This window comes from Dasypus novemcinctus, chromosome 23 (genome assembly GCF_030445035.2).
Source record: "Dasypus novemcinctus isolate mDasNov1 chromosome 23, mDasNov1.1.hap2, whole genome shotgun sequence".
NCBI classification, from domain to species: Eukaryota; Metazoa; Chordata; class Mammalia; order Cingulata; family Dasypodidae; genus Dasypus; species Dasypus novemcinctus.
The window spans coordinates 62,717,816-62,742,422 of NC_080695.1; the positions used below are offsets into that span (position 1 = coordinate 62,717,816).

Genomic DNA, 24,607 nt, shown 5'->3' on the forward strand with positions numbered 1-24,607 from the left:
AGATAATCTTCAGAAATTCTTTTCCTCTACTTCTGGAACTTTTTGAGATGTTATTATTTATTCTAATGTATAATCCACATCCAAAATGTGAAACACAATGTCTTCAAGTAAATAGTAATAGACACAAAAACTGATTGTAGTTTTACATGGGAACAGGGAAAGGGAATGTGGAGACAAATAAAACCCCAAGCAAATACATTTATTTCACAATGGCTTCCAGGATTACCAGACAAAGATAGATAGCGTCTTTCATTTCAGATTTGATACTGACCCAAAATCCTATCTCTAAGTCTCTCTAACATTAAACTTCAGTAGACTGAGACCATTAAAGATTCTATTCTTTCCCACCTAAAATGCTACAATGCTCCACTGCCATTCAGCCAACATTTCCTGAGTGCTTACTACCGGCCAGGCACTAGGCTCTCACCTCATAGCCACTCTCACCTACTTGGGGCAAGAGCTGCGGTGGGGCACACATCAGGAACCTGAGGCTTGGGAAGCTAAGTACATGTCCAAGATCACATGGGTAGAGCTGGGATTTGACCAGACAGTCTGACTCATGAATCTGTTCTTTCTTAAGGACCCTCTCAACTGCCCCTACACATGGGGTGGGTGCAGTCCAAGTCACAAGTTTCACTAGAATATTCTTAACAACCACAAAAGCTCTGAGAATTCCTTTCTCCGTTGAAATGGTGCCACTCCTGCTGATTTGGTCTTAATTGTTCACTGCTCTAACCTTGCATTTGCACAGTGGATGGTACCTAGAAAATGCTGAACAAATATGTTGGTTGAAAGTATAAATGGTGAAATCTATAAAATGCAAGACAGTAAACATGCCTTCATTGCCAGATGCCTGGCCAAGGCCTGCACTGGGCTGCCTCCTCGCCAGGCTCACCCCTTCCATCTCTCCCTTTCACCTCCTACACCAGTTCTCCTCCTCCTTGAACACGCCATACTTTCTCTCATCTTGGAGATGTCTTACTTGCTGTTCCCTCTGTCTGGAAATTTCTTCCTTTAACTTTGCACAGGCTGGTTCCTTCTCATTCCTCTGGTTTCAGCTCAAATGTCGCCTCTGCAGAGTAGCTTTTCCTGACCATTATCTAAAAGTGCCACCCTCCCCCTCTCCCCTGTCGTGTTGCTCTGTCCCCCTCAGGCCATATCTTTCCTCCATAGCCTTTTTAAGAAAAATCATTATTATTTTTAAAAGAAGTTTAGATTACATAAATGTTACATGAAAAATAGGGATTCCCATATGCCCCACTCCCTCTCTCTCCCACACTTTCCCACATCAACAACATCCCTCATTAGTGTGGTATGTTTGTTACAATTGTTGAACACATACTGAAGTATTGCTACTATCTATGGGTTACAGTTTACATTATAGTTTACACTCTGTCCTACACAGTTCTGCAGGTTTTGACAAAATATACAATGGTCTGTATCCATCTCTGTAATATCATACAGGACAACCCCAATGTCCCCCAAATGCCCCCATACTACACCTATTCTTCCCTCTCCCATTCCTCAGAACCTCTGGTGGCCACTGCCTTTACATCAATGATGCAAGTTCTTCCACTGCTACAATAATAATAGGTCTATAGTAGAATAATAATAGGTCTACTTTAGTCTATTGTTCATTTCCCATTCTTGAGGATTTGGGGATGGTGATGCCCACTCTGCTTCTAATTGAGAGGAAGCTTAGATCCCATGGGGCAGATGGACGGAACTAATTTGCTTGCAATTGCAGACTCTCTTCCTTGGGAAGGCATTGTCCATCCTCATCTTCTTGTGAGTTGTCCTGGGTGAATCCAGGAAACTGGTGAGTAGGTGTTAACAACTCTGCTGAAATTTAGGGCTCAACTGGCACATGGATGGTTTAAGGTTTAAGTCTCTGGGACATGTATTTATCAAGTATAGTGCTAAACATGGGTTCAAATAAAAGGGGCAGAAGAGCCAGGTGTAGAGAACCTATAAATGAGTCTAACTCTGTTATACTGGGGAGCACAAATTCCAAAGTGAGGCCCACTGACAGGATACCAAATTCCTAAACTGTCTGCCCTGCTATAGTTTCTGGATGTCTCTAGAGCCCCAGGAGCCCTGCTATTTGAGGGATTGTTTGCTGTGGCAGTCAATGAGATCCTGCTGAGACTTGCATAAGCATAACCTCTGGAATGACCTCCCGACTCACTTTGAAGTCTCTTAGTCATAAAAACTCATTTGTATTTACCATTTCCCCTTTTGGTTAAGGTCTTTTTCCAGATGTATTGCTAGCTGGTCCTCCATAGCCTTTACTTCATTTTCTTGCCTGGTGTCACGTAGGTCCAGGAGGCAGGGACATTTGCTATTCCCTCTCCTCCCCCAGGCAACACACCTGGCACACAGGAGGAACCCAGAAGCTCTCTGATGAATGCGTGAATGAGTATTTCACAAGTTAGGAATGCTTTACTACAAGGGCTGTTTGAACTTCTTTGGCAAGTCCTCAAGAAAAATAAAGGGTGGGATTCTAAAAAGGATCAGTTTCCTAAAAGTTAAAGCAAATCTACTTAGTGGAAAACACACAAAACACACACATACACACACACACACTCTTTGAATCCAAAAGGATGAAACGGAACGTTCTTTGGATACAAGCAAAAAACTTCAAACTAACCACATAAGCCCTCAATTGCTTGCTAAACCATATATTTCCTTTAGCTCAAACTCAAAGCATACTGCTGTGTTCTGATTCCTGAAGTGGGCTTTAGGAGCTAAGCTCCTGGATGATTCCAGACAGCTGCCATGCAATAGGAACTAGACTAAGGTTAGTGGTCAAAATTTCCCTTCAGAAATTGATTCAAGTCACAAAAGTAAGTTTCTCTCAAGTGGATGGCTCTGCTGGTTTATATCATTCTGCTACCTTCTCCCTGGCACTAAACCCAGAGACCCTGGAATTTGAGATTGGCTTTTGTAAACTTGTAAGACAGACAAGAGGCCCCCAGGTGCTCTGTCTGTGTCTCAGTGGGCCATATAGAATGTGCACCCATCTAGGGCAAGCGCAGTGGCATGTAGCCATGGGGGTGTGCAGCTAAGCGGGAGGTGGCGGGCAGAGGCAAGAAGAGAGCCATTACTGGCTTTCTGCATTTAATGCTCCCGATAACTCTGGGAAGGCAGCCACGTACTGCTTTAGAGATGAAGGGACGGTGGCTCAGAGGGCAGAAGGAACCCCAAAGGCCAGGCCCCATCCCTTCTGCCACATGCCTGCAAGCCTCTGTCCTGAAGTCCTGCCATCTCTCTCCTGTGGAGCAGGACTGCCTGCCCCAATCCTCTGAGCACCGTCAGTCAGTCAGTGTGTGCTGTCTCAGAATGGCAGTAACAGGCGCAGGCCAAGGCCCCCGCTGGGCTCTAAGGCCCCACAATCTGGCTCTTGCCAGCTCCTTGGCCTCTGCACCTCCCACTTTCCCTCCCTCACTTTGGGTTCCAGCTGTGGCCACCTCCTTGGAGGGCCCAGCTTGTGCCCCATCTCTCTGGGCCTTTGCCAGTCCCCGGCTGCCTACCCCACCCCCAAACAGCCTTCCCCCTCAACTTAACCAGCCACTCTGCTGCCTGCGCTCGGCTCCCTCTCCAGGCACAATTAGGCATCCGGGGTTCTTTAGCAACAGCCCCAACCACATGTGCTGACACTGCCTTCTTCCCGTCTAGCTCTCTGGACTATGATTCTGTGAGGACCAGGCTACAGGTTCTGGGTCCCCGCTGTCCAGCACAAGTAGGGCTAATGAATATAATGACGGTGGCAGTAGGAAGCAGGAGGTCAGGCAGGAGGAGAGTTCAGGCTCTGGAGGCCACACTGACTGAAGTGAATCCTGGTTCTGCTACTGACGAGCTGGTGACCTGCAGCAAATCACTCAGCCTTACTTTGCCTCCATTTCTTCCTCTGTGAACTGGGGAACATAAGAGTGCCAGCCTCCTAGGGTGGTTGTGAGGGTTAAATGAGGATGGCCACGAAGAACTGAGAGACAAAATCTACTCTGTAACAAAGCACATGAGCTCAGATGAGAGTTTAGACAACCTGAAGAGCCTTGAGCAAACAGGAAGGCAGAGCGCAGCTGGGTGTTGTGCAGCCTCTCTGTGACTGAGAAGCCTTGCCAGGAGCATGTCCTAGGGCTGAAGTGAACAAGCCCACATCAAGAAGGAGTCGCTGAGGCAACGTGCCTTTGCCAGAACTGGTCCTCCTATGGGAGTTGATGCCAGGATGCCCAGTACAAACACTGCCACCCAACAACAAAAAAGAAAGCTGGGAGCATGGGGAAGGCAGGCATTGGTGACTCGGCAAGAGTGGGTCCTGTGGTAAGGGTCTGTGGTTTGGTTAGACAGCAGGGAATGTGGAAAGACTTAAGACACACAGTCTCTGACTTCCTTTGCACGTCCCCAGGCCAACAAGGCAAAAATCACCAGCTGGGGGGAGGAAGGTTTCATCTTATCTGAGGGGGACACGGCAGGTCACTCCTGCTTTTAAAAACCAAAAGTAAAGTACCTCGTTGCTCTGGTGACACATGGATGAACTCAGCAGAACAGGCAAGCTGAACAAGCTGAGGGCACTGTGCTCCTCCTAAGGATCCCCCAGCATTCTCCATCTCCAGGGAATGATTTTCTAGGAAAAGGTTCTGTACTTTCTAAGAAAGAAACCGTGATCTGACAAGAGAGATAAAGTACCATGAACAGGCTTGCCGAGACTGCTTCCTAGAGTGACAGCTTCAGAAAAAAAGTGCTGATAACGGAAGCAGACTCTCCAATTGGTTCTGAGAACTAATCTGCTCTTCATACACGTCTCTCCCACAGGCTGGTGAGACTCACAATTTCATTTGCGTGCCCAGCCCTATAAGCCCAGTCCTTAACATCACACCATCTTCTAGAGGTCCTGAGCGAATCTGGGCTAAGAGGTCACACCAGACTCACCTGCGCCGCGCTTGCTGTGCTCAGCTACACCCCCTCGCAGAACCCCACCCAGCCTCTAGGCTTCTGCTCACAGAGCTCAGGGATAGGGCTGTGCCATGCACCAGAAAGGCAGCCTGCCTGTAACCAACATCTGGGGCCAGAGGAGATGGAACTCCAGGGCAACACTCTGGAGAGCTATACCTGGAGGCAGGTGTGGGAGGCAGGTAGGGGAGGCAGCAGCAGAGGCAGACCCCACCCACTACCTCCTTGTGCTTGGAGGTGAGCTCTAGACTTGTCAGAGACCTGCTGCCCCCGCCCTGGGGGCTGCTTCCCAGGAGAGAACTGCCACAGTGCTCACTTACTCGTCGGGTCTTTTCCACGTCGCCACACGGCAGGCGCTTCACAAAGTCGATGCCCGTCAGCGGAGTGCCTGTTGGAGGCAGCAGGATGGAGGCGTCCATCATAAGATACTCCACGTTCATGGGCTTCATCTGGGAAGGAGACACCGTGGGAAACCTCAATAACAGTCACTCACTCGGGGAGGAGGGGCATGGGGCAGGTTACCGGGCTGCTCACCTTCCCCACAGAGTGACCTTCAGCCCTGGATTTAGACTGAGGTGAAGCCTTGGGGCGGCCAGAAAGATAATGCCTTTTTGGTTTTTGAAGTTCCTATTTTTTCCTTTACTTGAAGCAACAGCTCCAACCCTCCTGAGACACTGCTTTTCTGCCGTGAAAAGTACTGCTTTCTCATCCCCTCCTTCCTTCTCCAGCTCAGCACGGGTAGAGTTCTTGCAAAGGAGGCCAGTCCTTTAGGGCAGCATACAGCTAGGAGGGTGAGGCTGCCTGGTGCCTGCCTCCTTCTCTTTGTCCTTGCAGTAATGACAACAGTCGCAGTGGCAGCAGCTCCCCTTTAACACGGGCTGACTATAGGGTAAGGCTGGGAGCTAAAGGCTTTGGGTGCATGTGCACATTTAAACCTCCCAACAGCTCAAGAGCGGATGCTTCCTAATTTGCTGATAAAACTGAGGCTTAGAGAGGCTGAGCAATGGATCCAGGGTCACTTGGCTAGCTGGTTGCAGAGCCAAGACACAAGACACAGGCCAGCCTTGCCCTGAGCCCCGAGATTTCCAGCCCCCGGCCGGCATTCCGTCTCCCTTCCTCGTCCTGCCTGCATCCTCCAGTGGTTATATAACACATCCATTTGCACAGCATCCACTAAGTGCCCAGCACCTGCTTGGCTCTCCTCCTCCTGGAGGGCAGGTGCTGGTACTACCCCACATGGAGAGGGACTCTGAGGAGGAAGGACACAAACCCATGGTTGCCAGGCCCAAAAGGGGCAGAGCTGTCTGACTCCTTCCACCCCACCACCTCCACAAAGCCCTTCCTGATTACTAACATGGCTGCTGTCATCTCCCCACCTCTGGAACTCTTTCCTGCTCTAGGACCAGCCACTTAATGCACACACATTGTTGAATGCTGACAGTTTGTTTACCTGGCTTCATAAAGGACGGGCAGTTCATAAAGATAAATTTTCTATAGAATTAAATATACTTCTTCAAGTACCAAAGATTTTGTTTTTCATTTTCTTTCCAGAAAGTGGGTTTCAACCATGTTGTATCTTTCTTCCCTCCTGTTCTATGAAGCTGACTGAACAGGGCGATGACGCAGTGATAAACCAGGGCAGATGGTAGCAGAGGTCCCGGGTGCCTTCCCGGCTGCCTCTTGCACGCAGCTCCACTCCACTCGGCTCCACTACTCTGGGCCTTCCCAGGAAACCCCTGGTCGCCTAGTGCTGGAGGGACAGCCAGCCTGTTGGCTCATTCAACAGGAAGCTTCAGAGCAGGGAGTGAGCGGCCAAAGGCATAGCTTTGGCTCTAGTGCAGGAGCCTCCAGGAGAGCTTCAGCAGCATCCAAGGGCCCACCTGAAGACAGACCTGAGGGCTGACTCTCAGATATGGGGTCTTGGGGTGTGTGGCTTCTGTATTTCTCGAGTGCCAGTCATTGTGAAGAATACACAATAAACACTTGACTAAAACAAACAACCAAAAGCCAGGAAGCTCCCTAAGGTGGAAGGGAGGGAGAGGAAACAGGTATTTGTCATGCATGTATCCTACAGTACCCATGCCAGGTGTCTTGTCAGGCATTTCCCACCCACATGGTGTGGTCCTCATTTTACTGATGAAAAAGCCAAGACTCAGAATTCAATAAGCATTCTGCCCAAGGAAGCAGAATATGTAAGCAGCAAAAGCAGAAAGTAAGCAGGAGTTTAAGAAGCTGAGTTCTTCTGCAGAGCCAAGTGACATGAGTCTGATGTTTCCAGACAGGAAACCAAACTGTAGAGAATTACTGTGCAGTGGGGACAAGGGAGTAAGATAAAATGGTCAATAACTGAAGTGGATTAATTGGAATCCACTTCACTCCAATGAACGGTCTGAGGAGCAGATGCCTGAGACTCTTCTAAAGGGCCAGGGGAAAAAACAGGAGCTACTGCCCAAGGAGTGAGCGGCAGACACAGGAAGCCCACGCGTCACCAGGAGGAGGCCTGGGTGCTGGGCTGCACGCAGCAGGTTCAGAGGGGCATCTCTGGAGATGAATGATGCCCCTTTACGCTTTTCCCTTGAAAAGCTCTGAGGGGGCCTCAAATGTGCTGCGAGCAAGGATGTGGGAAGGGCCCAGCTGTCCTCAGACACTCGTTGCACGGGTTACGATGCCAGGAGACACTTAGCACATGCTGGCTGCCTTTTTCTTTTTGACACTTAAACACTTAGGGTTATTATAAACTTCCCAAATCACTTCACTCTTTGGTGAGTAATGGCCACGAAAGGGAGCATGTATCATCTATTTATTGAATGCCTACTAAGTAAGGGGCAGTTGCTAGGGATGCAGACATGAACAAATCAGAAAGTTGCAACCTTTTGAGGCTTCTGTTGCCCACAATTCTGCCTGCTGGAAGGAGAAAGGAGGGATTCTGCTGGCAATGCAGATTCAAGAAAAAGTTACATGCTGGCACATGCCAGTGGAGCAGCAAAGAGGAAGTGGCATGACATACAGAGAAAGGCAGGGATTGGGAGGCAAGCTGCTCTGCTGCTACCCAAAACATCACTCAACTCTTCCTCAGTCTCCTTATCAGTAAAAAGTGGACAATGACGGCAGCCATCCCCATTGGGCTGACATGAGAATGAAGAGATCTAATATACACATCATGCTTTACATATCGGGCTCAGAATAAGTGCATAATAAAAAGAAACACAGATCGGTTCTTTATTCTGCATTCCATACTTACTATATCTAAAACTTCAAAAAAACGTTGAATAGTAACCTGATTAGAAAAAAAGAACCCACCCCCACTACTATTCAGATCAAAGTAGATTTTTCTGACCCATCTTACTGCCAACTTGGCAGGAGGTGAATGCGATCTGAAATTTCAGTCATGGTGGAGATCAAAAGGCACTATTTTCAATTCACCTCCCTATCATTCAGGCAGAAAGCCCAAAGCTAGACAGGGTTCCTTCTCTGTTGGGCAGAGTGGGCTGAGCAGGCACCCACCAGTGTGCCAAGGAACTGCATTCGGCCCATCACTTACTGTCATGCTCCTGTACTCATCTTCAAACATGTCCAAAAATATTTCTTCTCCCTAAAAAGGAAGGAAGGGAGAGAAGAGAAGATTGTTCACATTTTTTCCGTAAACAATAAAGTATTATACACGCCAGCTCATGGCTTTTGGGGCCATATGTTTCTCATTAGTAAGTTCTCGTAAATCACCAGGAAGTAAAATACACACGTGAACACGAACACATACACTCGAACGAAAGACCAAATATCAAATTGCACCCCTCAACATTTTTCTCCTTTTTTATACAAACCATATGGAGTTAGATTTCCTCTGGTAAAGAAGTTAATTAAAAACAACAAAAAATAACACTATGCATAATTAAAAATTACAAAAGGTCAATATTTCAAATGTTTAATATCAAGTGTTTCAACATCATCTATTTGGCCAGAGTGGTGGGAAAAATGGGAAATCTCAGTTAAGTTGCCATCTTAAAAATATGAGGTTCCACACCTCTGAAAGGAAGAGAGTATAATTAAAAGTGCTTAACACTGAAATTACAGGGCTTGCCCTGTTTCTTTGGAGGAGCTCCTCTGAGACGAGGTGGTCATGACTGCCTACGCGGTTCCTCTCAGAGCAGGGTGGAGGGCAAGGGCTTGGCTGGGGACATGGAAACAGTCCACTCCCCAGCTCTATCCCTTGGCGCCTCGCTCTGCTCTGCTGCAAGGCTGGGAGGACAGCCCACATCTGTCGTGGTCACTGTGAAGATGCATGGGGCACGGAGCCTGCTGCGCGACAGCCTGGGTAGTGTGAGGGCTCGCTGCCACTGTGATGGCCACTGAACAGCACCCCAGCAGTGGGAGGAGAGGAGATGCAGCTGAACACGCAACAGCTCTGTTATAACTGCCCCCAGCTCTCTCAAGAAATCCGGAATGAGCCACCAAGAGCAAAAAAGGCTGGAGTGGGGGAGGGAATAGGTTCTTTTAAGAATTTTCCAGTTGTCAGAACTACAGGCACATGTGCATATATATTCTCGTGCAGTGTAAGTACCACCAAAAGAAATGACAGCCCCTGAAAGCATCCAACAGCTGACATATTCCACTTAGGATGTAAACCTAATAGGATAAAAGCTAGAGAGAAAATCTGGGTAGGGAGAAGGGAACTCAAATTCAAAGACAGTTGTTTTTTTGTTTGTTTCCATGTTGTTGTTTTTTGTCTTTATTTTTTTTAATGTTACATTCAAAAAATGAGGTCCCCACATACACCCCCCACCCCCTCACCCCACTCCTCCCATATCAACAACCTCTTTCATCATCATGGGACATTTACAGCATTTGGTGAATACATTTTGGAGCACTGCTGCACCACATGAATAATGGTTTACATTATAGTTTACACTTTCCCCAGTCCACCCAGTGGGCCATGGCAGGACATACAATGTCCAGCAACTGTCCCTGCAGTACAACCCAGGACAACTCCAAGTCCTGAAAATGCCCCCATATCATATCTCTTCTTCCCTCTCCCTATCCTCAGCAGCTACTGTGGCCACTTTCTTCACATCAATGCTACATTTTCTCCCATTACTAATCACAATAGTTCCAGAATAGAATATCAGTAAATCCACTCTAATCCATACTCTATTCCTCCATCCTGTGGACCCTGGGATGGTGATAGCCACTCCACTGCTATATCGAGAGGGGGCTTAGATTCCACATGGATGATGGATGCAATTGATAATAAAAAAGGAAACGCCCCTAGGCAAAAACCTGCCTATATGTCTGTTTTTGCAATCCAAGAGCTTTCCAGGAGGGAAATAAACCAAGAGCAGTTGCACTGGAAGAGATTTAGGATGACTAATACAACCATGAGCTTTTTGTGTTCTTCCTCTCCCGGCTTTGCTAAAGGAGGTATATCTTTACTTAGAGTCAAGTGAGGTTGGGACATTGTAAGGAGAGTCTGGGCCTTCTTCCCTGCACCGGGGGACTAACAGCAGTGCCACCCCATCTGGGTGAGTCTACCATGTCACAGTGGGATGGGGCCATCCTAAGCCTGGTGAGGTGGGTTTTCAGATTATATGACCTGGTTTTACTTGACAGCAACAGACCAGTAGCTTAAAAAGAGTCCTGCTAAAGAAAATGTAGTTTGAAGAAAGTACAAATAATGAAAGCACAGGTGAGCAAAAAAGAAAATGATAGAGCCAACAAATTTCCTCCCTTTCATCAGCCACATTAAGAGGGTAAATCATCACTAACAAGATATGGAGAGATCTGATACATAGGCCAAAAAGACAGAAAACTATTAGCCTATTTGAAATATGGATTAATTCACTATTGCTAACAAATGATGAGACTTGCCTAAAAATATAGTATACCTTAAGATATTTGCTAAACAAAGCCATTACAATTAGATATTTTTAGAACAAATCACCCGGATTCTAAAGACAAATCTCTACAAACGTTTCAGACGCTGAAAGTTATGCTAGTACGTCACAAAATCTCAGTAAACTTAATGATAAATGTTTAGAAGGCTATAATGTAACTCATATAAATTCACATACAATTCATATATGTATTTAATGTATATAATTCATATTCACTTTTAAGTTCATCATGTATAATTTGGTAATGTGTGATTATTATAATTAATATATAAGTTGACAATAAACAGATTTATATATTCATTCATAGGCAAATAATCATGTGCTAGAGGTGAGTGATGAAAAATTTTACTGATAAGAAAGCACAGCTGCAGAAGTTCAGAGACCACTGCTCTGGAGATGATGAGATCAAGCATTTTTACACAATAAGTAGAGGTATTACAAAAAATGACTGAGGACACATAGCCTCACGTGTACAGGCCTAGACAACATAACCCTGTTTTTATAAGACACACCGCACGGCCATCACATTTGCTCTGCCAATTTACCTTATAAAAATGCCTCACAAGGTGAACGCTTTCTTCTCTCGCACCCTGTTAAAAAAGGAAGAAAGGTGTGAAGGAGGCAAGTCTTAGTGAGGCAAGTGAGTCAGGTAAATTGTCAGGTAAGTTGTTAACTCTAAAATCTTAGCATATACAAAACAGATGCGGGGCTAATATTTTTAATATATAAGAAGTTTCTTAAGAAAATGAGAGTAGAAGAGAGAACAAGCAAAGGGAAACAGGTAACTCGATTTAATGGCATGAAAATTTGTTTATACAGTTAGGTGGGGAAAAATGGGTTCTAAAATATGGCCATTACAATTATATTTTTATAAATATAAATACGCATTTATGTGTGTGTGTATGCACACAAGTGCATGAATCTGGAAAGACACATGCCAAAGTGTCAGCAACAGTCAGCTGTAGTCATCACAGTTTGCATCTCTGTATTTTCTAAATTTTCTAAAATAAACATGGAAAATAAGGGGGAAACTGTGTATTTTCCCACAATAAAAAAGAACCATGTATACATATATATACACATATGCATACATATGCATAAAACTTTTGTAAAACAAAAATAAAAATTAAAAAATTCTGGGGATAAACAGAAGTCAAATAATCGTAACAGAAATTTTTAAAGTTCAACAATCAAGAGGACTTTCCAAGCAAATCCCAGCTGAAGGGATGCTCCCACTTGGAAAGCAGGTGGAGCAGAGCTGGAGCTGCTTCTAGCTGGCGCCATGGGCACCACGGATTGGGACTCCGGACTGGATGCCAGTGGTTTCCCTCCTGATCTCCCCCACCTCTCCCAACCCACAGAAGGAAGGAAGGAGGGAGGGAGGCAGGCAGGCAGGCAAGAGAGGCCCCTACCTCCAGGCAGGCCAGATGCACATCCTTGATGATGCAGCCAGTGCTGGTCAGAACCTGCTGCTTGAGGAGCAGGCAGCTCAGCTCCAGCGTCGCCAGCCGGATCTTCCCATCTGCAGAGCACATGGGGGTCAGCCCGGGAGGGCCAGTTCCAGGACTGTGTGCCCTTCCACCCAAGGCTCTTGTTTTACCCACTTCGAGTCTAGCAGGTCAGCTCATCAGTCAACTTCTCAGGCCCCAACATCCAGTGGGAACACAGAGTGGGCCCCCACATGCGAACCATCTCCCGCCTGGTTAGAATTCAACATTCTCATCAAATCTGCCAACACCAAATACTCCCTGAAGTCCCTTTACAGGGGGAGGGGAGGCGGGAAGAAGAGGATGACCTTATTTTTTAACTCTTCCCCCTTTTTCAGGGACAAGCACCTGCTTTCTTCTGAAGAACCACTGGCCCCCTCTCTTGATCATGTGATTTGCCTGGAACTGGGCCCTCCTTCTCCACATCACCCTGGCTGGTCAGGGTGTCCTATTCCCTGGTCACAGTGACTAGAGAGAGGACAGGCAAAGAAGCCCATTGGTGCCAGGAAGGCTCAAGTTCACAGTTTGCTGGAACTGTTGAGCAAGAGACCCTCTCCTCATGGCAGACTCCAGGGAAGACAGGAACAGTGGGCCCTGGGTGGCACAGTGCTGGAGCCCACACCAGCCACCTCCCCACTCTCACCAGCATTTTCAATCTTCCAGAAAGTGCTCTGCAAATACAGCTTCAAGTCCTCTCTCCCAACCAGCCTGCCCAAACCTAAGGTCTCCCCTAGAGCCCAACAGAGAAGAGGGATGGCTGGAGCTGCTGGCAGCTGTCTTGCCAACCCAGATGGTAGCACAGACCAAAGACAGTCTTTGGGGCTGACTACTGGGGCCCCTGCATGCAGCTGTGCCTGAAGTCAGATCCAGCAGACTTTTCAGTTACACCAGCCAACACATTTTTGTTTGTTTGCTCCTGTTTGTATTGTGTAAGCCAGTCTGAGCTGGGTTTCTGTCAACTGCACCCTACTCTAAAACAACATGCTAACTGACTGAGGGTCTGGCCTGGTGCTGGGTGCTTTCTATACATTCCTTCAAAGAATCCCTACAAAAACTCATTGTGGTGGGTGCTCGAAAGCTTGTGGGTTACAGAAAGGAAGTGACATGGCCAAGATCTCACAGCTGGGCAATGGTGGACTCCAGGTGCTGAGGGCCGGACCCACTACCCAGGGCATCTTGTGCAGAAGCATCCCTGAGATGGCCTGACTCAAGTTTCTGATGCAAACTCTTCTTTATCTTTAGAGCTTCTTTCTGGGAAGACATCCTGATGCTGAAGGAGGGGTCAGGAGAGGAGGAAGTTTCCAGGCCACATCTCTGAGGTCTTAAAAACTCCAGCGACCAGGGTGAGCCACTGTGAAAAGCCCCTCCCTGCCACTTTGTTAATCAGGCGGGGATCATGTGAGAAGAGAGGACCTGTCTGCTCAAAAAGGAATAGACTATGCACCCAAAATAGGTTTTCATAAGCATGAGATGAATCCAGAGGCCACCACGGAAGGGCAGGGGGAGATTAGACTCAGCTCAGTCACTTCTTCCTGCCCCAGCTCCACCCCGGCCTGTACTAGCAGAGCTCCTCTGTTGCTGCTTGGTGTCCAGTAGCACCCAACAGCCCACCCTCAAGTCCAGTGTTTCTCAGGCGCACAGCCTCACACCCGCTGGTCCCTGTACCATTCCCACTGCTGGCCCTGCAGGAAAACTTTCTTCTGCCATATGTTTCCTTCAAATACACCTGCTGTTGCCTCCAGGAAAATGAAACATGTTTTTTCCACCAAAGGCCCTTCTCCCTTTGCAACTTCCTCCCAAGAAGCTGACTCTTCCTCTCACTAGCCTCATCTCTCGAGAGAACCAGAGGGGCCAGCAAGCCCCTTACCCTTCAACATAGCTTCCAGACATTCTTCTGACCTGCCCCAACCTCTTCTCTTCAGAAATGAAGGTACCCTGCTATTCCTGCCCAATCTTGCTGCTTCTCTTCTGATGCCCAGACTATGCCCACCTCCCCCAGTACTGAGCCCTGCTCCTGCCAGCCGCGCCGTGGGCCACCCTTCAGGGACACATGGACAGGACCTCTCAGCAGACGCGGCCCCTGCATGCAACCCTCCTTTCTGGGCCATCAATTCATTAACCCCAGACACACTGTGCTTCTGGCTACTGCCTGGACCCACGCCCCTTGGCTTTGGAAGTTCCCATCTCCATTTACAACTTGTAGCTCCCAAGCCCCCGCCTCCCACCCCCATTCGTCCTGTACCTGCCTTGGGCACTCCCTGGATAGGTCCTGACTGTGCAGCTCAGTGGCTCCTTTCTCTGCCAGGCCCTTGACAGCACATTTACCATACCCTCCACTGCCTCTCTTGGGCCTTTGTGGTGGGGGCTGCCCTGGGCATTGCTGGATGTTTAGCAACATCTCTAGCCCCTACCCACAAGATGCCAGGAGTCCACTTCCCCAGCATGACGACCCAAAATTACTCCAGACATTGCCTAACGTCCCCTGAGGGCAAAAGTGCCCCTAGCTGAGAACTGCTAGATCATTTCACCTATTTCTAGCCCTCTCTCCTGGCTGCAGTTTGGTATTGGCCTAAACCTCAGAACCAGGCTGGTTATAGAACAAACACTGGGACTGTCTTGTATAATCAAGATCAGCCCCTCTACCCCTTCTCCCTGTGCTCCGACTTGGGCGGGTTCACTCCAGTGGCCCAGGGCCGCCTAGGCGGGAGGCCGCAGACATGGGCAAAGTGGGAAAGAGGGTTGGGTATCAAGAAAAAGGAGTGGAAAGAGGGGAGTCATTCTGGCATGTAAACCATGGTACAGGGTGAGGAGAAAAGGAGAAGACACAGAGATGAAGACACGGCTGCAGTGGGCAGGAGAGAACTGGTGGCAGAGGACATGGATGTGTCGTGGCAGAGGCTGAGGCAGAGGGAGCAGGTGAGATCTGTTCAATTCCAGAAACCAGGGCCCTGCGCCCTGGACCCGCCGACTCCAGGCCCTGGGAACAGCCTACACTCCCCGAGCACCTGGCTGGGCAGCGTTGTTCATGATCCTGATGAGCCGCTCGGCCAGCGGATGGTTGTATGAGGTCTTCTCGGCCACATTGGGCACTGGGAGCTGGATTCGCTCTAATTTTTCAGGATCCATGCCTGGAATGAGGAGAGGGCCAAGATGTAAGCAGAGCTGCCTTAGCCAGAGAGGTCCCCACCCGGGAAGGCCCCACAGAGCAGTGTCCCTCAACTTGAGCGGCCCAGCTTCCATCTTTGTGGTTTCCACCAGAACTGGCTGGGTACTGCCTGCATTATAACTGACCTCACAGTCTTCTGTAAACGTATTAAAAAGTAATTTTTCTATCACTACTTGTAAATGTGAAGTCAGCATTGCTGCAGTAATCAACAGAAACAAAATTAAAGAAGAACAGATAAAAAGAAAGAAAACCAGTGTTTATACATTCTAGGCAAAGACTGCTGACTGCCTGTCACTGGCCCTAGGTCTGCTTGTCTTTGTTATAAAGGGAGAATGGCAGGTACTTCGAAGGTGTTGAGGACAGACTAGCCCCAAACTGTGACGTTCTCCTGGACACAAGAAGAAGGAACGGAAAGGGAATGGACAGAGAAGTGAGCTTCTCACAGTGTGATTCACACTGCCATTTCCTCCTGGCCACCCTGTGTTAGACACATTCCACACCTGGGGAAACACAGAGCTAGAGAACCACCGCCCACGCATAATGGAAACTACAGTTGTACTTGACAATCACACCCCCAAGTTCTTCACACCAAGTGCCAAGAACTGACCCGCCACTGCACACATACGAAGGAAGGAGCAGGCACTGAGGGGCCCTGGGGATTCAGTGAGGAGAGAGCACCCCTGCCCCTGAGGGTGTGGCTTTAGCAGAAAGAGACTGAGTTAAACCTTTATGACAGATGGAATGGGGTTAATATACAAATAGAGTGAAACCAAAAAATTGGAGATATCATGTGGCAAGGAGTCATTTTTTCCTCCACTGAAAAGTTAAGTAACAACATTTAAAAGGCAAAAGACAAGATGGGTGGAGAGATAAGATAGGAGAGGAAAGGTATAATATACAAATACAGTGAAACCAAGCAATTGGAGGTATCATTATGTGGCAAGAAGTCTTTTCCTCCAGTGAAAACTCAAGGAACAGCCTTTAAAAGGCAAAAGGCAAGATGGGTGGAGAGATAAGGTGGGGCAAGGTCTCCAACCACAGAACATGGATCATCCTTCCTAAAGAAGATTCTGAGTGGGAAGACAGAAGACCTGCCAGGGCTACTAAAACAGCCGAGGCACCGGATAAGAGGCTGTTCCAACTCCTTATCCTCGCAACTAACACGGCTCTTGAAAAATATACTTGTAGAAACAAACATTTTGCTTGATCCACACTTTGAGAACTGAACGAATTGTTTGTGCTTGGAGCACGTCTTTTCCTGTTATTCTACAAAAGGGGGGAAGGTGGCACTTCTCGGAACTCTTGAAATACGGCTCTAAGCACAGACGGCACTTCATTTAGAACTTTGACAAAACAGTGGAGGATAGCATTGAAGAGCTGATTGTCTGGATTTAAGTAAGTCCGGCACACACATGCTGACGTAATAAACCATAACAATATATCTTGCTTTACTGAATTCCTTCCAGCTCTGAACAAGAGGCTAAGTCTAGCCAAGGAGATGACAAGGGTGAGGGATGGCCTGAGGCCTTGAGTCGGGTTGTTCTCTCTCTCATGTCCCACAGATGTGGCTTTGTCAAAAAATACGACCGTAATGAAAATTTAATTTGGGGATCTGTATCTCACTTTGATTCTTAATGTCGAAACTCTGAAGCATCCTGGTTTATTAAGTGGCATGAAGAATATCAACTGAAATTTTTTTGGCATTCGATTTTTCCAGGGATGTCAATGCATGCTAACATCTCTCTTTCCTTTTATTTCTGGCTTTAGTGAACTGTCAGGCAGCCGTTCTGGGGGGAAAACAGCTCCTCTGTCTCCCCAATGCGTCGCCCAACCTTCTGGTCTCAGCATCAGTCACTGCCCTTCAGAGAGGACGTGGAAAGAGCCCAACTGCTAGCTTCCTCTGGAATGTGGTGGTGACCCATGAAACCCAGGCAAGATACAAACTCAGACCAGTTCCTGCATTTTCATGGAAAGTTCTGTCTGCTTCAGATGACTGCCCCTCCTCCTTAGAATTTGACAAAAATGAGGAATCTGTGACAAACATTCTCTTGACAGGGAGAGAAACCCCTCCGAGGTTGTCCTGACCTTCCTCAACTGGCAGCTCCACTTTCTGTGAGGGAAAGGGACCCCGTGACACTGAAACACTCTAAGAGCTTGATAGGACCAAAGAGATTCCTGTGTCCAACCCCCTGCTCTAATGAAAAATTAGGGCCCAGAGATGCTAAGTCACTTCCCCAAGGTCACAGAGCATGCAAGACACATCTAGAATCCTAACTAAAATGAGAGTGATTCCAAAGGTAGGTGGCATCCACGGCAGGGAGGGGTAGCACCACCCACATAGGTAGCAGGCAGTGAGTAGGTCACACATGAGCTGACGGTCAAGCAATAGCCCTTTTGGGCTGACCACAGTGGCCCCACCAAGGCCTCCTCCAAGCCCTCAGGCTCATGGTCTTCAGGATACCTCCCCCATGCAGCGATGAGCGGGAGAGCACCAGGGTGTGGGAGGAACAGGAGGCCTGGCTGCTGGGGGAGAATAAGTTTGAGACTTAACCTCTCTGAACATCAGTCTCCTTATCAGTAAAAGAGGAATAATTATGAGAACTACCCATCCGGTTGTAAATATCAAAATGAGGAAAAGCACGTAGCCATGGTTCAATAACTATTACTACCTATTGTTATCACACACTGATGGAATTTTTACTGTTAGCATGGCTTAATGTATTTATGTATTGTTTGTGCTACAAGAGAAAAGAAAGAATGTCTGAACAAAAAATAAAAACAGCCTAACAAAAAACAAAACCAAGCTATAGAAAGGGTCAAAGGAGGCCCAAAGAAGGCATGATGCGGTATTTGAGGGCCCCCAGGTGGGTGCTTGGGCTCATTCTCAGGGGACAAGTGCTCAGGCTAGATTCTGAAGGATGAGCAGGAATTTGCCTTGAGCTGGACTGAGGGGGTTTGGGGCAGAAGAGATGAGGCAGATGTAGGGGTAGGGAAGGGACAGGCAGGCTCAGCCCCAGGATCACTAGAGGGTGGTAGGGACCCACTGAGAGGTAGCTAGCACAAGTGACATGATCTGGTTGTGCTCTGGCCAAACTCTGGAGCGGCCTCCTTCCCTTGGCCCCACTCAAGGTGATTGCCATAGTTCTGGAACACTCTCCCCAACACACCCAGTGTTGCAATGTAGTCCCATATAAAGTGGACTTTACCACCAGCATGGGCACAGAGAGCAGAGCTGATTCCATTCACACCTGGCAGAACTCTGCAAAGAACCCTGTGAACATCTCTGGTCTTTCCCCAAAGTTCCTACTGGGCCAGTCCCTCGTTTCCTCTCCCCTGCCTCTGTTTCTCCCACCACAGCCTCTACAACCCCGTTATTCTGAATTATTATGCTCTGGCCCTTGGCTTCCAGGGCTTGTGCAGCAATTCAAAGGCTCCATACGTTTCTCTGAGTCTAGTCACCTTATACTGCAGTTTGTGACCATCAAGTATTTCTCAAGCAGGCCTCATCATTTACCAAAGTCCTCACTCAAAAACAATTTGTTTTTTTTTTTGCTAAAACAAATACCATAAATGGGCTGGCTTAACAATATAAATTTATCTGCTCATGGTTTCAGAGGCTAGAAGGCAGCCTTTCTGCTGGAGTTAATATCTTCTGGCCGGCCGGCCATCTTTGGGGTTCCTTGGCTTTTCTCTAATGGGAAAATGAACATGGCGGTGTCTTTTTTCTCTTCCAGGTTCTGTTAACTTCCAGCTTCTGGCTGCTTCCCGAAGTTCCTTCTTCCCTGTCCAATTTTGTTTATAAGGACTTCAACCATACTGGATTAAGGACCACCCTCACTTGGTTTGGGCCATACCTTAACTAAGAACACGTTCACCGGGTGCCGCTGACAAGAATGCAGGTGGACACAGAAGAACACACAGTGAACGGACACAGAGAGCAGACAACAGGGGGGAGGGGTGTGATGCAACAAAAAGAGACACAGACTCTGGGTGCCGCTGACAAGAATGCAGGTGGACACAGAAGAAAACGCAGCGAATGGACACAGAGAGCAGACAAATAGGGTGGGCGGGTGGGGAAGGGGAGAGAAATAAATAAAAATAAATAAATAAATCTGAAAAAAAAAAAAAAAGAACATATTCAAAGACCTATTTGCAAATGGGCTCACACTCACAGGACCGGGACTGGGATCTGAACATACCTTTCACTGGTGACATGACTCAGTCCTAAACACAAACACAATAAAAAACAGGTCTCTTGGGGTAAGGACAGGATATGTCTAGGGGGCTCAGGAAAGGGGGATTCTGCTAAGAACATATAAGATTTCCTTCCTGTAGTAAGCACAGAATTAATGGTCAAGAGCCAGGCAGATTGAAAGTAGTATTTCATTTGACCCTTACAACATTATGTAGGGTCATAGATGAAGAAACTATGGCTCAAAGAACTTAAGAAGCTTGCCTGAGGTAACACACTTTAACCCTCCAGGCCATATCCCATTATCCTTGCTTGCTAATTCCTGTGTTTTCCTCTGCCTGCCCAAATTATGTGTACTACATTATCCAGCACTGCTCTTGGCACAAAGACGACCATGCATAAATGTTTGCTGAATTAAATAATGTTTAAAGAAGCATCTCATTTTGACAAATTTAACTCACTACAAAAAAAAGTGTGTGTGTGTGGTAGGGGGATCAGATATATCTCATCATTAGGGAAAAAACACATACAAAATAGAAGCTACAATATGGGAACCATGCAGGACAACTCAACTACCATCCACACATAAAAGAGGCTGGAAAGATAGGAAAAATACAACTGGTGTGACCTATGGACTGTGGTTAATAGCAATACTGTAATATTCTTGCACCAATGCCAAAGATGTACTGTGTTGACAATGGAGGGGTATGGAAAAAGTGTGCCAAATGTACACTTTGGACCATGGTTAGTGGCAACAGACTGATAATATTTCATAATCTGTAACAAATATTCCACCACGGTGTGGTGTGTTGGTGAAGGGGTATTGTATGGAATTCTACACATATAATGATTGTTTTATAAGTTCACAACCTCTGTAATAAAAACATATTTAAAAAAATAATAGGGTGGGTTGGGGGAAAAACACACCAAATTTAAGAAGATATGACCTATAATTATTAGTAGTATTTTGAGGATGATCTTGCATAGTTTGTAACAAATGTTTCACAACAACGCAAGGTGTTGGTGGAGGGGTGATATATGGGACCCTTGTATCATGTTATGCATGTTGTTTTTTTTTTTAATTTACAACTTTTAGTAGACACTTATTGCTTAAGTATGCTCAGGTATAAATACTACAATAAAAATATTTTTAAATATAGTATTAAAATGGCTCTTTGCAAACTAAACAAGATCAAGATACACACAAAAAAAAGAGGATGGAAAGAAATACAAGAAAATTGTTAGCAGTTGGTTGTTTTAAGGTGGTATAAATCATAGGCAAGTGGAAAAAAATCTTATTCTAATTTTTATTTTCTATGACAAGCATTATATCATCATCACCATCATTATCACCATTATTAGGAAGGCATTTAATTTGTGGGGAAGCATTTGGTTTGAGTTTAAACCACCTGCCTAAAACAAAACGGTGGCCAAGAGTTCTGAATGAATGTCGATTTCATGGCATGGCAGAGACAGGCACGTGAAAGGTGAAGACATCACACACACGTGGGCATGCACACACACACTGTGCTCTCAGTACCACAAGGCAGGTTCAGCTGCAAACGCAATGGGTATTTTCCTCTGACTGAAATAAACACTGTGGATAATATTTTGTCCTATTTACTTCAACTCTTAAGTGCCTGGTGACAGACAAATTCCAAAGAAACCCTGATGCACTTCACATGGCCCGGGGAAGACACACAAGCACTTCTGGACTTCCAGCAGACCACATGCTTCCTTGTTCCCTTCCCACCAGGGTCAGATCCTGCCCTGTCCAATGAGTCAGAACGGGCACCCCCCCTCCATCCTTCAACCACATGGCTGAGGACTGGGGTAGGGTGGGGGTTTGGTCAGTGGAACTCCCAACGAACTGATTCAGATAACTCAAAATAGAAGAGAAGGGTGGGGCTCCACAGTGTCAGTAACTAGTTACTAAGCTTCTCTCTAAGTGCTGATTTCTGACCCTTCCCCTATTACCACTGCCTGCATTCAAGTTATGGGTAGAAAAGACCAGATTAAAGCTATATGAAAAGAATTAGATGGACAAACCTGGATAAAGAGATCTAATAACACTAGGTAAATAATGTTTGAATTCTTCTTTTTCTTTTGACCACGTAAGGTCTCCTTGGCTGCTGTCACACAAGCATAGCCATTTTTGTTTCCAAAGCTATAGACCAACTATTTCGAAAGCTAACCAGATGTTGGGCTGATTTCCAATTCGTTTCCAGTTCTGATTATGTGTTAGCCAAGCTCCAAAATGATGCTTTGCCAGCTCTCTGCACAACTAAAGTCTCCCTTTATCCTATTACCTTTTAACCTTTCCCATACCTCTCATCCATGTTCCAGTAACTTCTTAGCAAAACAAGAAACAAAAGGCCGGAGAGTCCTCTTGGGCAAACAATGACAAATGGAGGGAGTTCCAGCCGAAGAGTGGGTGGAGTGGGGCCCTTCAAAAATACAAAAGCTGCATACCCCTAGCCCCATTGGACTAGGGCCCGGCAGATCTGACAAAGCACAGAAGGCTGCATTTCCTATTAGAGATGCGAACCAGAATTCATTATGTGGCCCAACTGAATCACTATGATTGAGTTCTCTCCAAGCGTTCAACCCTTTCCATTGTGGGATATTCATTTTGGTGCAGCATCTAATCTATTATGATTTACTGGAAGGCCTGAGCTAACATTTGGTTTTTATTAACATTGCCTTTATATTTAAATTGTCTTAGGATGAAAAATCTATCAGAAAGAGACCATTTCATTAGGGGGCCTGCTTGGGGGGTAAGGATCTGGAATAGAGAGGCTGAGGGTTAAAAACGGCTAACGGCCTACTGCCTAACAACAACAAAACCCAAACCAAGAACAAATCAAGACACAAAATAACATCAAATGCAGGAAGACTCTGTACCCACAGGCCAGGACCGCAGCAGCAAGCAGGTGGCAGCTTCCCTTGGGGACCCCCAGGCACCTTGGATTCAGGGTGCCAAACTCGAACTCTCCAGTTTCCTCTCCAAACCTGCCCCATGTCTGCTACTCGCTGATCCTGGAAATGGCACTGCTACCCACACAGTGGGGACAGCCAGGAGCCTAGACACCACCCAAACCCCTCCCTTGGGGCCCCTCCCATCCAAACCAACCAGAATTCTGCCCCCAGCCCCTCCAGCCCTGCTCCTTTCACGGTCTTCCTCATCTCAGTGACTAGCGCCACACAGCTGCTCAAGCCAAAGCACAGGAGTCAGCTTTGACTCTCCCTTTCACTCAGCCACAGCCAATCCATCAGCACATCCTGGCTCTAGCTGCAAAATACATAGCAAATCCTTCCAGTTTTCTTTGGCTCCACAGCCAACACCCTAATCCAACCCACACTATCTCTCGCTTGAACTACTGCAACAACTCCCTAACCGGTCTCCCAAGTACTCTTGCAACTCACCTCCCACCCCTATCAATCCACTCTCCATCCAGTAGCCAGAGTGTCTTTAAAAACATCCATCTGATCATATCACTTTTATACTTAAATATCCTTCAGTGGTTTCCTACTTTTGTTTGAAACAAAATTGAAACTCCTTTTCATGACCTTCAAGATGCTTCACGATCTCGCCCTTGTGCACCTGGTCAACCTGATCTAGGTCTGCTTTCTGCTCCTCAAATCCGTAAGCTCTTTTCCTGCCTCAGGGCCTTTGCACGTGCTGTACATGTTGCCTGGCCCACTCCTGCTGCAGCATTCTGCAGGGTTGCTCCTTCCCACTCTTCAGGCCTCAGCTCTGATATCCCTTTTTTTAAAGAGGCCTTCCCTGACCTTAGGTAGTAAGCCCTGCAACTACTACGAGTAGTAACTCCTTATCACTTCACCCAGTTTACTTCATTCTATAGCTTCTCACAATCACCACGCATCTTCTCATTTATTTGCATCACACAGAGCAAGTGCTCAGCAGATATTTGTTGAGTGATGACAAATCCTCTCAGTGTTTCCTCCTAAATGCCGCCCACATCTTTCCTTCACTCCTGGCTCCTGAGGGAGCTACAAGCAAACCCCCTCCGAGGGATCTAGCTCATGCTAAGCAGAGCAGATCGCTTCCTGACTTAAATGTCCTTCAGCAGCCCACACACGGGTTGCAGGATGCTGTTCATGAGCTGCCTGCCACCCACCCACGGCAGCAGGCTCCAGCCACCCATCTCTCCGAGCTCCCTGCCCACCAGGGGCACACTGCCCACCCGCCCTGATGGATGAGGGCAACTCTGCAGATGCATCACTGCCTCTGCCAGTCAGCCCTCTGTTCACTTCTTTCCCTGCTCCTTCGCCCCTCAGTCCAAGGGTCCACCAGGCGGGACTGCCCCTGCAGGTCTTCTTGAGCAGACTGTGTGCTCTCTGGGGCCAAGGTCCCCATGTTGAGCACACCGTCTGGCTCACAGCCTCCACTTCACACACACTTGTTGAAAAATGAGTCAGTTCATCATGATTTACCAGATCATGATCTTTTGGAACCAAAAACAATTTTGGACAAAACATATGGTCACGTTAAAAAGAAGGCAAAGACACACAGGCCATGTAGATGATGTGACACCTTGCTGCTTGAGCGACCTCCGAAGCATCCGACTGCACAGGAGTACACTGCTCCTTGCAGTTGAGGCGCTCCACACAGTGCATTCCCACCTACCTCCCCGCCTTCGCTTTGCCCCACGCCAGCCCCGCTGCTCCTGGAACCCCCAGGCTTGTTTCCTCCTCCACCCCCAGCCTTCGTGCTAGTTCCTATCCTTTGGGCTCCCGATCTTCCCTGTCACACTCCCAGCTTTGTTTTTACCACTCTGTGGAATTATCTTCCTCCTTGGTTTACTAGTTTATTGTCAGTCTGCTCTAGTGCAATGCAGGCTCCATGAAAACAGGCACTTTATTTGTTTAGCTTATCATGGTATTCCCAAAGTTAATC

At 47.1% G+C, this 24,607-nt stretch overlaps 1 protein-coding gene across 8 annotated transcripts in view; it reads right to left on the minus strand.

The window, feature by feature from the left end:
• Positions 1-24,607, minus strand: part of CLEC16A (C-type lectin domain containing 16A) — a 224,021-nt gene that overhangs the window by 116,259 nt on the left and 83,155 nt on the right. For all 8 annotated transcript variants that reach the window (XM_071211365.1, XM_058286468.2, XM_058286469.2 and 5 more), the window contains exons 13-17: positions 15,334-15,456; positions 12,254-12,363; positions 11,387-11,431; positions 8,495-8,545; positions 5,274-5,402 (exon numbers count right to left, since the gene is read on the minus strand). In XM_071211365.1, coding sequence (XP_071067466.1) covers positions 5,274-5,402; positions 8,495-8,545; positions 11,387-11,431; positions 12,254-12,363; positions 15,334-15,456 — 458 coding nt within the window. The remainder of the gene's footprint in view (positions 1-5,273; positions 5,403-8,494; positions 8,546-11,386; positions 11,432-12,253; positions 12,364-15,333; positions 15,457-24,607) is intronic.